Source organism: Pelecanus crispus, chromosome 2 (assembly GCF_030463565.1).
Source record: "Pelecanus crispus isolate bPelCri1 chromosome 2, bPelCri1.pri, whole genome shotgun sequence".
In the NCBI taxonomy this organism is placed as follows: Eukaryota; Metazoa; Chordata; class Aves; order Pelecaniformes; family Pelecanidae; genus Pelecanus; species Pelecanus crispus.
Window position 1 is genome coordinate 71,182,705 of NC_134644.1, and position 13,515 is coordinate 71,196,219.

The 13,515-nt window shown below is 41.5% G+C and overlaps 1 protein-coding gene across 2 annotated transcripts in view; it reads left to right on the forward strand.

Annotated features, from left to right (window-relative positions):
• KIAA0319 (KIAA0319 ortholog) overlaps positions 1–13,440 on the forward strand; it is a 35,983-nt gene extending 22,543 nt beyond the window's left edge. For both annotated transcript variants that reach the window (XM_075705319.1, XM_075705320.1), the window contains exons 12-19: positions 1,870–2,021; positions 3,173–3,311; positions 4,581–4,740; positions 6,057–6,199; positions 7,557–7,679; positions 10,184–10,274; positions 12,319–12,410; positions 13,262–13,440. In XM_075705319.1, coding sequence (XP_075561434.1) covers positions 1,870–2,021; positions 3,173–3,311; positions 4,581–4,740; positions 6,057–6,199; positions 7,557–7,679; positions 10,184–10,274; positions 12,319–12,410; positions 13,262–13,440 — 1,079 coding nt within the window. The remainder of the gene's footprint in view (positions 1–1,869; positions 2,022–3,172; positions 3,312–4,580; positions 4,741–6,056; positions 6,200–7,556; positions 7,680–10,183; positions 10,275–12,318; positions 12,411–13,261) is intronic.
• Positions 13,441–13,515: the final 75 nt, after the last annotated feature.

Genomic DNA, 13,515 nt, shown 5'->3' on the forward strand with positions numbered 1-13,515 from the left:
CGAGATCATAGAATCATAAAATCATTTGGAAAAGACCGTTAAGACCATCAGGTCCAACCATGAACCTAGCACTGCCAAGTCCACCACTAAATCATGTCCCTAAGCACCACATCTACACATCTTTTAAATACGTCCAGGGATGGTGACTCAACCACTTTTCTGGGCAGCCTGTTCCAATGCTTGACAAACCTTTTGGTAAAGATATTTTTCCTAATATCCAGTCTAACCTCCCGTGGCACAGCTTGAGGCCATTTCTTCTTGTCCTATCGTTTGTTACTTGGGAGAAAAGATCGATACCCATCTCACTACAACTTCCTTTCAGGTAGTTGTAGAGCATGATAAGGTCTTCCCTCAGCCTCCTTTTCTCCAGGCTAAACACCCCAGTTCCCTCAGGTGCTCCTCATAAGACCTGTTCTCTAGACCCTTCACCAGCTTTGTTATTCTTCTGACAGAGGTAGTCAGGTACTCCTGACAGATTTCATAGCTTTCACTTACGTTGCATCCTCAAGTTTGCAGGTGATGATGGTCCAGCCATCTTTTGCCTCGTGTTGTTCCTTAGGGAGTGATTTTGGCAATCTCCATGGGCCTGTGCCTCCTTTTAAAGAAGGTAGTGTAATACATTTCAACTCTGATTTGTTCCAGAGTTTGGCTTTGTTGCATACCTTGTTTTTTGAGGGGAGCAACGCATTCTGGCTTGACAAAGATGGTACCTATACCATTCATCAAATGATAGTAGAGTTGCATTAGAATCTTAGCTGCTGACTTCCTTGAAAACAGTGCAGCCTTTTTTCTTTTTCACTTGGTACCACTGCAGAACGAATGAATCTCGGAGAAGAAGCTGGACTTGGTTTTACCCATGTGCATCATTGGTTGATCAGTTCAGAGTTTCAGTTAGGTGTTTAGTCAGAAACATATGGCAACAGCTCTGCCCAAATGTTTCTCATGGTCTCATTCATGCTGTGAAGTGTAGCCACAGTATGTACTGACTAGAGTCACAGGTTCAATATTAAAAATATTCAGTGCTTCAGTAGCCAAGTTTAATCAACTGGTTTATTTGGAAGAGACAAGAAGATCACTTGTATCACAGAGAACTCTATGCTGTTCTAAAGAATAGAGTTACAGCCAATGCCCTGGAGATCTGCCGAAAATTGAATTATTTTTGTCCAACCTAATACTCAGACTAGTGAAGTATTTCACGCAGCCTCACAGCTTACTGGAACTCTGTCTTATCAGTTGTGTTCTAAACAAAAGTCAGTGATGTCTGGTTTCTGGAAAGAGAATGTGTTCATGTTTCTTTGGTGTTTTTTGGCTGTGCTCCCAATGCATGCGTGCCTTAATTTCACTGCTAGCAGTAAGCAAAAAGCATTTGGGAACTGGGTTTACTCTTAAGTTTCCTGATCGCACTTTGCCTAAATACAGGCATTGTGAAGATGTAAGACCTTACACAAGCTTCTATTAGATAATAAGTGATACTCAACATGAGAAGAGCCCAGCATGGTGATCTCATGCTGGGCTGTGTTTCTAAGTAGGCAGAAAATCTTTTTGTTTGACTGAGAAGATCTGGTGCTTAAGTTGTTGTAAGACTGTAAATAGAGTACCCCACAATGCTTTTTGAAAAAGATCTTTTTGGATGGTGCCTCTTTTTGGTATTCTCCTTATGGTGCAGCTCTGCTTTTGTCAGGTTGTAATAATCCCAAAGCCAAATTCTGTATATCCACTCATCCTTTCCCTGTACCTTTGACACAAGATTCTGTTGTTACTGCCTGTAATCATCAGGTAAAGAATTGCAGTGTGAGTGTACTGGCAATGGCATGTCACATTTCGCGTGTTTTGAAAGCAAAACTTCTCCTCCACTATTTTTATGGCTAGAAAACAACAGTCCACCCCGGGCGCGTGCTGGTGGGAAGCATGTTCTAGTGCTTCCAAATAACTCTGTTACCTTGGATGGCTCAAGGTCTGCTGATGACCAGGGGATTGTGTCGTATTTGTGGATTCGGGATGGTCAAAGCCCAGCAGCTGGGGTAAGTTTCTTGAAGGCTGTAACAAGTCAAATTTGGCCCTTGTTATGCATGTAGCGTCACTGCAGCAGGCCAAGCACGTACAACTCATAAGATGCTATGAGGCATGGTGTCTGTTTCTGCTTTGTCTCCCCTCCTTTCTCGAATGCTTTGGTTCAAGGGGCTTGTGATATTTTCAGTACAGCTATAGAATATGGTAGCTAAGTAGGAGGACTGCAGCAGTGTGGACTTAGTTGCGAAAGACTTGAGACAGGATAATACAGTGTGTCTCTTGAAGAGTAATTGGTGATAGTACCAAGCTAATGTGTTTGAGAGAAGAATAATCTGAAATCCAGATACTCCAAAGGAGGAAGGGTCTGAGAGAGCAAGAAGTACTGATAAAGACTAAGGAACCATATCTGGTACCAGATGAGGTGAAACTTGCAGGTTAAGATAAAAATGGTGTTTGATGCTGTATGTATAGAACCTTGCCTGACAGACCACGGTGAATAGCCTGGGTCATTAGGGCAGTGGAGTCTGCTCACCGAGTGGGCGCAGACAGCAGAAGTACCTCATGATAAACTGAAGTTTGCATGTTAGCTACTAAAACTGTGATAATTTCTTTTGTCTATCCACACAAAGTGTTGTGGACAGCTCTTTGCAGTCAGGAAGATAGTGGCAAATCAGCAAGAACTGGGAGAGGAGAAACAGCAAAATGATAGCAGAGCTTCTAGAAGCAATTCACGTGAGGGTATGAGAAGAATTGAAAAGGTTTAGCTTAATTACGGCTGCCAGAGATGACAGTTGGAAATAGATGAACTGCAAGAAAAGGAAATAATCTGGGAGTTAAGAAAGCAGAACTAAGGATACTGGAGTAAAATTGAGAAATAATAATGTAACTGTCTCAGATTTTCAAGCAGATGAGTACTTGAGAATGTCAGCTGTTCTGTCTGGTGGTTTTTTGTTTGTTTTTTTTTTAATGAAAATATCCATACTCTGCAGACATCCTCATTAACTGCCACTTCCAAATTTGCATTACTTTGCTGTGAACTGTGAGTAGGTCACCTTTGTCCCAAAACCCAAAGCAAGAACTCACACTGTCATACCAGTGACTTGATAGTCACACCTGCAACTTTCTCTGAGAGCATAACCATCCCAGTACCTTTCTTTTGCAGGATGTGATCCATGGCTCAGACCATGAGGCGGTACTGCAGCTGACTAATCTGGTGGAAGGAACCTACACTTTTCACTTGAAAGTGACAGATGCGAAAGGAGACTCAGATATTGATTCAGCAACTGTTGAAGTGCGGCCTGGTATGACAATTAAAAGGTCATCGATACGTTGTGAATACCTCATCTTTGTTCTCCTTTCCACTTATTTATTTCAGTGTTGACAAGGTTCTCTCAAGTTAAAACACAAAGCAAATGGGTCTCTCTTTGGACCTTCTTATTATTGTCTCGATAGGCCTCAGTGTGTTAGAAGAAGACATGTCAGGATTCTTAACTACCAATTACACTATTGCCTTACTGGAAACATAAATAAATAAAAATCATACTTCCTAGTTAATATTTTCATTAGGTTTTTGTTGCTTTTCATTCATAGTAGGTTTTTGTTTCTTTTTCTGGTTGTTTATCAGTTTGGCCAATGGAAAGAAATGGGAGCTGAGCATTAAGTTTAGGTACAAATGCTGCAATTGTGTGTTTGATGGTCGAAAGTGTGTTTTTATGCTTGTTTTCTTTCTTTCATCCTGAAGGACAAAAAAATACTCAAAGGATTTCAGGGTTTTTAAAATTGCCTTGTCATGGTTTGATATTGCTTGTATGTAGACTTGTTTTCAAATACAGGACAAATGGCTATGTGATGGAAGCATAAGTTGGGGTTTCAGGAAATGAGTCTGAAATCTTGGGTCTGTCAGAGATTCCCTGTTTGTCTGGTTCCTGGGCAATGATTTTATTTTTGTTCCTAACTTTATTGTTGAATGTAGTCACAATAATTGGCTCAGGATTCTCATTGGATATCTGTGAAGCTTGTTTTGTTTGCAAAGCACTCTAGAAGTTCAAGTATTATTTAACAGAACCCTCAGTTTGTGAAGGTAAACATATTTGATATTTCTCAAACTGATCATCCTCATTTAGACTTGCTCATACAGTCTTGCATGCTGCCATATGAGTCTGTCTTTGCCTCCCTTTTCCTGGGTGGTAGTAGTAGCTAGCTAGCAGGGAACTGAAGAGTTAGACTTACCTAGTGCTACCTCTGACCCTGAGATGGCAGCATTTAGGGGAACAGAAGTAGCTATTCTGCACAGAAACGTGTTAACGCTAAACTGAAGTACACGCTGAAGTACTTTCTTTCAACTGATAAGCAGGGTTATCTTGGGACCCTCCAGGTTTGTTTCGGAGGGAATGTGAAAATGCAGGCTAAGTACTTTCCTAAGAACACAGAAGGGTTGGGTTATAAGGGATATGGGTCTTATGCAGGAAAATGTAGTATTAATAAAGACTTTGGAGTACTGCATGTTGTCTTCAGTTGATACTGAAATACTTGCCAGGCTCTTAAAGAATAGCATGTTGTTCTTCTGTCAGATCCCAGAAGGAGTGGTCTGGTGGAACTGATTCTGCAAGTTGGAGTGGGGCAGCTGAGTGAACAGCAGAAGGACACCCTGGTGAGACAGCTGGCTGTATTGCTGAATGTTTTGGATTCAGATATCAAAGTTCAGAAGATACAAGCCTACTCAGATATAAGGTACAAAGATATCCTTCTGTGCCAGGAAGATTTGTGATTTTCATTGACTCTTTCACAGCTCGTAATTAGTTGCAAAATAATCTTTAAGATGACAAAAAATGCTATAGTTCTCAACAGTATATACTTTAAAAGGTGAATTTCTTCTGCTGTGGTAGAAAGTTGATGAAGTAAGCTCTCTGGAGGCTCAGAACTGAAGTGTTTTGTTTGTTTAAAAAAAAAAATTCTCTGTATAGGGTTTTTTATTTATTCCTCAAAGAAAGCACATGCATATGTTTCAGTGTCTTTGTTCCATACAGTGCTATTATTTTTCCCAAATGCTAGATGGAGTGACCAGACAGACTGTCGCACAGTGAAGCAAGTATTGTGTTTCAGCATAAGGTTCCAGCTGTATCTGATCAAACCTGTTTTATTCCACTTTTCTTCTAGTTCCTCTCTAAGGTTTTGATATTCTAAGTATTTTATAAACATTTTCCCAGGTAACTTGTAACGAAAATCCACTTTTTGCAGAGAAAACTACACAGTGGATACTCCTAAATGTGGTGTCTTACTCTGAGGTAGAAATACCCCCTCTACTTGGTGTAGAGGGCTAGAGATGGCTGTGCGTACCCAGAGATGCTCCTCAGTGTGATTGATAGAACCTGTTGACATGAGTTGTCTTTAAATTACTTCTTGTTAACTACTTGGTAATTTAAAACCCGTTTTGGTGTCTATTTAGCTCTCCGGAACCTCCTAAAATTTAAAAACCGTTTGGAAGGTCTAGCATGGTTTTTTTAGCTAGTTTTAATCACAACTTCCAATTACTGCTTTTCAGATAAAGATGTTCCCTGAAGTGTCTGATACAGGATGAGGTCAACACCACCCAACTTAAAAAGGGAGGGGGGTGAAGGAGGGCTCCCACATGAAATTCTCTGGCTCCCTTGCTTCTGAGCTTTTCCTCCTCTTAAATTCCATTTCCTAAAATTACTCAAACTGCTTCAGAGTGCTTTGTGACAGGTTCTAGATGAGAGTGGGGAAAGCAAATGTATACCTGCTTCTCTTAAAGCGAGAGTCAGGAAGACCAAGGAGGGAATTGCATTTGCTGTTGTCCTCAGCTTTCTTCGGTGAAACTGAGAAGCCAGAGAACTGCTGGTGCTCCCGGCTCAGAATGAAGTCCATGGCGTTTGGATGGAGTTGACTGATCCATGGACAGGGTTCCCTAATCTTTATCAGCGATGACATTTGCTTTCCAGAAACAAACAAAACCAAAGGATGTAAACTGAATGCCTGACAAAAGTGATCTTTGACAGCAGTCATGACCTTAGCTGTTCTTTCTGCAGCACCGCGGTTGTGTTCTATGTGCAGAACGGGCATCCTTCCAAGGTGATCAAGGCATCAGATGTCTCACGAACTCTGCATGTACAGCTTTTGAAAGAGAAGGCTGACTTTCTGCTTTTTAAAGTCCTGCGGGTTGACACAGCTGGTATGTTTTGGATCGTGCTTGCTCATCTCAGAACTTTGCAGTCATTTGGCTAACACAGCACCTGGAAATAGTGCACGAAGGCCTTCTGTCTGCCATCTGCTGTCTGGGCTTGGATGTAGCTTTCTGAAAGATGATGTTGAAGACAGTACTTAAAATGCTTGTTTGTTTGTAGCAGACTGGTGCCAGTTACTTGTGTTTCTTTAAAAGATGTCATCTGTAACAGCAGGCAAAAGCATATCTTAATCTGGTCTGAATCAGGAATACCTGAGGAATGAGGATAAAGATACTCCACCCATACCATCTTTTATTGGAAGATGGGCAAAACTTAATATACCCATAATATGGAATGTTTCATGTCTCTGGTTCTTTCAAGGCTTTTAGTGTTCAGTAATAGGCTTGTAATGTAACTTGGTTTTGTCTCTCTGTATCGGGCAAAATGGTCAGGTGATCACTGTGTTATAACCTAGTCTTCTAATATTTGCAATGTAGACAAGCTGCTGGGGTTTCTTCTAATGAACTTTTTCCCAAAAAAAATGCTTGAACATCTAAGCCTATTTTAAACTTCACTAGTAACGTGAAACCTTTTTGATGCTCAGATATTACAGATACAACTTCTCCATAATTTAAAATCAGGACACAATGGCCCAAATGCAAACAAAGTGAGCAAGCTTTGGCAATAAAAATAATCATTGATTCTATAGTAAATTCTGTCTTTATTTACCTGTTGAAAAGGACTGTTTTTTCTATTGTAGAAGTACTTGGCTCATTGAAGTGTGTAGGTGTCACTTGAAAATATGGATTAACATTTTTCTGGACATGGCAAATCTGCTACTCTAAGAGGAATAACTTTTTTAGTATGATATGACCCCTTGATCTAGCAATAGCTACTACTGTAAGCATATGAGGTATGTAAACGGCCTCAGATGCTGTAATTCAGCTTTGCAGTACTGAAATACACTCTAGTTTATTGGTATGATGCTTGTCTTCTAGTACCTGAGAATACTTATTCTTCAGTTCTCAGGTACTTCAGAAGTTCTTAGAAATATGTTATAAAGAAAGGAGCAGGTCTGAATTGCACAGCTTCAACTCGTCTTTATTTCTGGTTAGATTAAAGTGTCATTGACTTGCATACAATTTCAATATTGCGTGCATAAGATACATTCTTGTCTTTCTCTTCACAGCTAGCAGTCTGCTGAACTGTAAATCTATTTAACACATAACACCAAAGGAAAGGGAGATTTAAAAAATACCAGAATGTTATGAACTAGATGCTTTACCATCAATCTAGTCTCACAGTAAGAGGATGCTTGAAAAGTTGTCCATTTACACAACTGACCCTGTTTGGTTTTGTTCTTAGCCTGTCTTTTAAAATGCTCTGGACATGGACACTGTGACCCCATAACAAAGCGCTGCATTTGCTACCAGCTGTGGATGGAAAACTTGATTCATCGTTATCTAAATGATGGAGAGAGTAATTGTGGTGAGTTTTGGTGTTGAGTTGTGGGATGTATTTCAAGAATAACTCATCATCTTGTGAGACTGTTGATTATTTGCTGTCAGAATGGGGAGTACTTAGGAGGTAGATGCTGAGGGAAGACTAAAACAGTCTGGTTTCCACTTTTTTTTTTTCTTTCTGTAGAAAGATATTTGAATAACATCTTGAAATGATAGTGGCTTGATAGTAGTAGCCTATATTTAAAATATTTTAAAAGCTTAAATATTAAAAAGGTACCGCTATTTGAGGAAAAAAGCATGAAAACTTGCGAGAGAGATCTTGCAATAATTTGGGGCCAGTTGGAAGGGTTGTTGAATAGTGTGGGCATTGCAAAGCTTGTGAGTAGTATTCATCTGATTGTTGTACAGCTGAAAAAGAGGCGACAGCTTCAATTTTCTGAGTGGGTGGTTGATGGTTCTGTGCCAGAAGTATGATCTGACCTAAGGAAAGAGAACGCCAGTGTTCTGGACTAACCAATACAGTCACCTTTAAAACCTCAGCTTTTTAGCATGATTAATTTCACTGTGTCTTTCAGTTTGCCTGTTGTACCTGGGAAAGGCAGTTTAGTTTCACAAGTTTAACCATGTCTGTGTTCTGTGGCACACCTAACATATCAGCCAAGCCTCTCTATTTCAAATCATAGAATTGTTTAAGTTAGAAAAGACCTTTAAGATCATCCAGTCCAACCATTAACCTAACATTACCAAGTCCACCACTAAACCAGTTAAGGGTAGAGGGATAAGTTCATGTTTCCTGGCTTGGTGGCTGGATTATTTATAATGAAAGTAAAAACTAGGAATCATTAAGATTGGAAAGGACCTCTAAGATCATCAGTCCAGCCATCAACTCAGCACCACCATGCCCACTAAACCATGTCCCAGAGTGCCACATCTACCTGTTTTTTGAACACTTCCAGGGATGGGGACTCCACCACCTCTCTGGGCAGCCTGTTCCAATGCTTGACTACCCTTTCCGTGAAGAAATTTTTCCTAATATCCAATCTAAACCTCCCTTGGTGCAGCTTGAGCCCATTTCCTCTTGTCCTATCGCTAGCTACTTGGGAGAAGAGACCAACACCCACCTCACTACATCCTCCGTAGTTCATCCGTAGAGAGTGATAAGGTCTCCCCTCAGCCTCCTCTTCTCCAGGCTAAACAATCCCAGTTCCCTCAGCCGCTCCTCATAAGACCTGTGCTCCAGACCCTTCACCAGCTTTGTTGCCCTTGTCTGGACATGCTCCAGCACCTCGGTGTCCTTCTTGTATTGAGGGGCCCAAAACTGGACACAGCATTCCAGGTGCGGCCTCACCAGTGCCGAATACAGGGGGACAATCACCTCCCTGCTCCTGCTGGCCATACTATTCCTGACGCAAGCCAGGATGCTGTTGGCCTTCTTGGCCACCTGGGCACACTGCTGGCTCATGTTCAGCCGGCTGTCAGCCAGCACCCCCAGGTCCTTTTCGGCCAGGCAGCTTTCCAGCCACTCTTCCCCAAGCCTGTAGCGTTGCATGGGGTGGTTGTGACCCAGGTGCAGGACCTGGCACTTGGCCTTGTTGAACCTCATACAGTTGGCCTCAGCCCATCGGTCCAGCCTGTCCAGGTCCCTCTGCAGGGCCATCCTACCCTCCAGCAGATCAACACTCCCACCCAGTTTGGTGTCATCTGCAAACTTACTGAGGGCGCACTCAATCCCTTCATCCAGATCGTTGATAAAGATGTTAAACAAGACTAAATATTTAGTAGTTTTAATTTAACTAAATTTGTCTTCTACTTAAGTTGAAATAAAGCTCAACTCTTAGTATTGCACAGGCTTGGAGGCACTTGCTGAGCAATGCACTGGTCTGCAAGTAAATCTATAGAAATTTATAAGGAGCTTGCTACGAGCTATTAAGTAACCATAGGCCATGTGTCTGTTAGTGAGCAAAGACTAACTGACCAACCAAAATGGGACAGTAGGTTTTAAGCCTGAGGCTGGGACCTCCTGCAGCCCTGTCCTAATGCTGTGTTGTTCCACAGTGTAATAATAACACTGAAATAGTGAGTATACACACACTGGAGTTCACATTATTGGACATCTCTCTGTATCCTCTCATGTTTTCCTGGATTTACAAATGTAATCGTGCAGGTACAAGGATCTCTCTCTAATCAGCTGCTCTTTTAAAGCACTACTAAAATGCCAGACCCACAGTACACCTATGTTTATTTCAGTTAGCGATTGACTACTGAGGTGGTAACCATGCCCTCTTCACTTTCAGCTCCCACATAGACTTCGGGTATCTTGGGATGGTAAAAGGTATTGGAGTGGAAGAAAATTTTCAAATGTGTACTTTCAGTCTGGAAGCTTAAGAGTTTTTAGGGATTCTTCTGAGAATATGAAGGTCCTAAGTTTTCCTTAGTTCCTGTTGCCACTCCCCGTTCCTCAGTAGAGTTGTATTGGAAATTACCCTATTCACAGTACTTTACAAAGCACTGTTGTGTTTCTTTTTTCAGAGTGGAGTATACTCTATGTGACTGTATCTGCTTTTATTTTGATTGTGGTCATGGTAGGGCTTGCCTGGTTCTGCGTATGCTGCTGCAAAAGGTACGTGATTTGTATTTCTTTTTGATGGGGTACATGCAAAAACTGCATACAACTGCCATATTTTAGTCCAGTCCTTAGCAATAAACCACTGAACTGTTGTCAGACATGTGAGGACCTTCCTGTAGCTATTTTTGTACAGACACACCTTCATTGAAAAAAGGAGTATCCATTTGTGGCTCTGCTCTCCTGCATTTTGAAAAACAAAAAGCTGATACTGGAGTATCCTTCATATTAAGAGATAATTTATTTTAAAATGCTGAGACTATACTGCAGACGTTCATGGTCTCCCACGGAGTCCTCCAGGTACTCCATGCTAAGTAAAAAGAGGCATACCCTGAAGAGCACTGATGTAGGAGTGTTCGCTGCTCCCAACCTGGTGTTTCCCTTGGACAGAAAGGTGGACATGTAGGCTGCATCTGGCTGACGGGCAAGGAGAACTCCAGTGATCTCAGTCACACAAACTTCTTGCTTCCTCTTTCCTTAAACAGTTTTGCCTACTACTGTATGTTGTTTCCCTCTCTGCCCCTGCCTCCAGTCTTTCCTAGTGAGCTGATGAGAAATTCTCTTTCAAGTGACAAGCCCCTGCAAGTTCTGTCACTAGAGCAAGTGTTTTTGCTGCTGCTCAAAAAGCCCAGCAAATAGATAGCTTGTTCAAGTGTTAGTAAAAATGAAATGCCGTCAAAATCCTTCTGGATTTTCAACTTTTTCTAGGGTGTCTTTGCAGTAGGTAAAGGAAGCTGTTTGAAGTGCATGGGAGTCAATACTGGTTTTCTTTTTATGGTTGAAGGAACAGTGCTGCTGGTAGAAAGGTTTAAATAGAAGTGTGTCCCAGGCTTGTGTGGATTTGACGAGAAGGGGATTGTTTATGGAGTTCAGCTTCTTTTGTCCTTTGTCCTCACGTGACTTGTGCCAGAGAGGGAGGGCTGGTTGATAGAGATACTTGTGAAAAAGAGGAGGGAAATGCTGCACAGGACAGAATGGCAAGAGAAGCCCTTTGCCTTGTGGAAACTACAGGAAAAAGATAGACTGTAGTCCAAGATTTGGCTGAAGTTTTGGAGGTTTTAAAGGTTTCGCGGAGTTGCCAAATGAACTACATTTCTTTGAAGACTATGGGGGGGGGGAGGGGTCTGAGTGGCTGGCTGTTGCTGTAGTGTTGGCTGAGCAGTAGATGGCTTCTCCACTGTGAACTCTGCAGTCTGGGTGGGAGTGCTTCTGCAGACCTTGCCTTGACAAAGGGCATGTCCCAGCCCCAAGCCCCTCCAAAGTTATGAGAAAGAGGGCCAGAAAAATGCCTGAGGTGTGACAGTGTCTTCTAGGAGGTGCCCCCTTGGTTTCATGTGTGAATGCCCTTATTTCTACCCTGAAATCCTTTGTTTGTTCCCTCTCGATCCAATACAACAAACAGTTCTGTGTCTGTTCCTCTAGCTCCAGGACTTCTCTGTTAATGAGCAGATGAGTAACTACTGCAAATAGCTGAAACTTAACATAGAGATGATGATGTTTGCAGCATTGTGGAAGTAGAGGCTGGAAAGGATTTAAATGAAGAAAGAACAGGTGGGCATTTGCCTACAGACCAGTAGGGCTTTGTCCCTGCATATACATGAGGGAGCCAATACCCATTTTTGTCTGGCCTTCTCTGTAAAAGTAACCAGACAAGCCCCACTTGAATTCTCTCAGTTAAAAATTGGTTAGTCCCCATTTTTTTTTTTTTACAGAAATTTTATTTGGAAACAAATGAATATGTGTCTAGCTACTATGTTGAAATTGAACAAACTGAACCCCTGTGGCCTAGGAAAGGAAGTCAGCCTTTCTTGCTTTCTTTATCTTTGTATATCAGAGAGAAAATAAATTATACCCTCTAGTCCAGATTGTACAGTTGCTTTATACAGGTATAAACTGGAACAGCTCTTTTTAAGTGGAGGTGAGAAAGTACAATGAGGTTCTGTATATTGGGGTATGTAGCTATGTGTATGAAAAGGGAGAGGGAGAGGATTTAATGTGCGTACGAGAGAACTAAATGTCTTTGTGGTAACTTTCTTTTTAGCAGAAAGAGGACAAAGATAAGAAAGAAAACAAAATATACCATCCTAGATAACATAGATGAGCAGGAGAGAATGGAGCTACGACCCAAATATGGTAAGCACTATCTGTTTCAGCTGGGAACTCATCCACCAAGCTATAGTCAATGTATTTGAATTGACACATGCAGTCAGGAGGAGCCCAGAAGCTGGCCTGCAAGTTTGGGAATGGCAGTGGCAAGCACAGACAGTGAAATTGTTGGGGGAGATTTACTTAATTTCTTTCATGAGGCCTTGGGCTCAGCCAGTGCTCTGAGCTTCTTCGTTAATCTTAATTTAGAACATCTAATTGTCCCACAGATTTTCTCCATGTAACCCCTCTCCTGCACACACTTTAATTTGGAGCTGGTTTTATTGCTGTGCAGCAGTTCCCTCATGGCTCGTGTGCCCTGCTAAACACCAGTAGACTTCAGCTGCTACCCTCAGTTCATGTGTATTTCAATTTACCTAAGTTTCAGTTTTTAGGGGAAATACTGGAATCCAGGGAAATAAAATCATCCTGAGAAAGTGCTGTCCTAGAAAGACAGACATAACATTTCTGTAGAAACCATGACCTTGCATTGCCACTTATGTTAATCAGATAGTTGAGTGGACAGACTAATTTCCAGATTCAAGCTATTAAAAGTACATTAGTTATGTCTAATTGTTTCAAATTTAAACACATATATTCACATTTCAAAGCCGTAAACTGATGGGTCTGCAGTGAAGTCAGGAAAGTATCTGCCTGACAGTATATGATACCTCCTAGGCCAGTTTTTATATCGGCGGTGGCAGTGGTGCACACTGTTATCCTGGATTGCAGAGAAAGTTTTCACTTACCTATCATATCACAGCAGAGGAGAGGATGGTTAGTTGTTACTAAAAAGTGAAACCTTTCTAATTAACTTGTTTTGCTTTTTTTATTGTCAGGTATAAAACACAGAAGTACAGAACACAACTCCAGTCTGATGGTCTCTGAGTCAGAGTTTGACAGTGATCAGGACACTATTTTCAGCAGAGAAAAGATTGAAAGAGAGAATCCTAAAACTCTCATGAATGGATCCATCAGAAATGGAGTTTCCTTCAACTACAGTTCCAAAGACAGATAACTGAAGGAGGGTAAAAGCACAGAACATGCTGGTTGGACACATCTGAAACATGTTGCCCCCCCCCTGTTTTTCCAG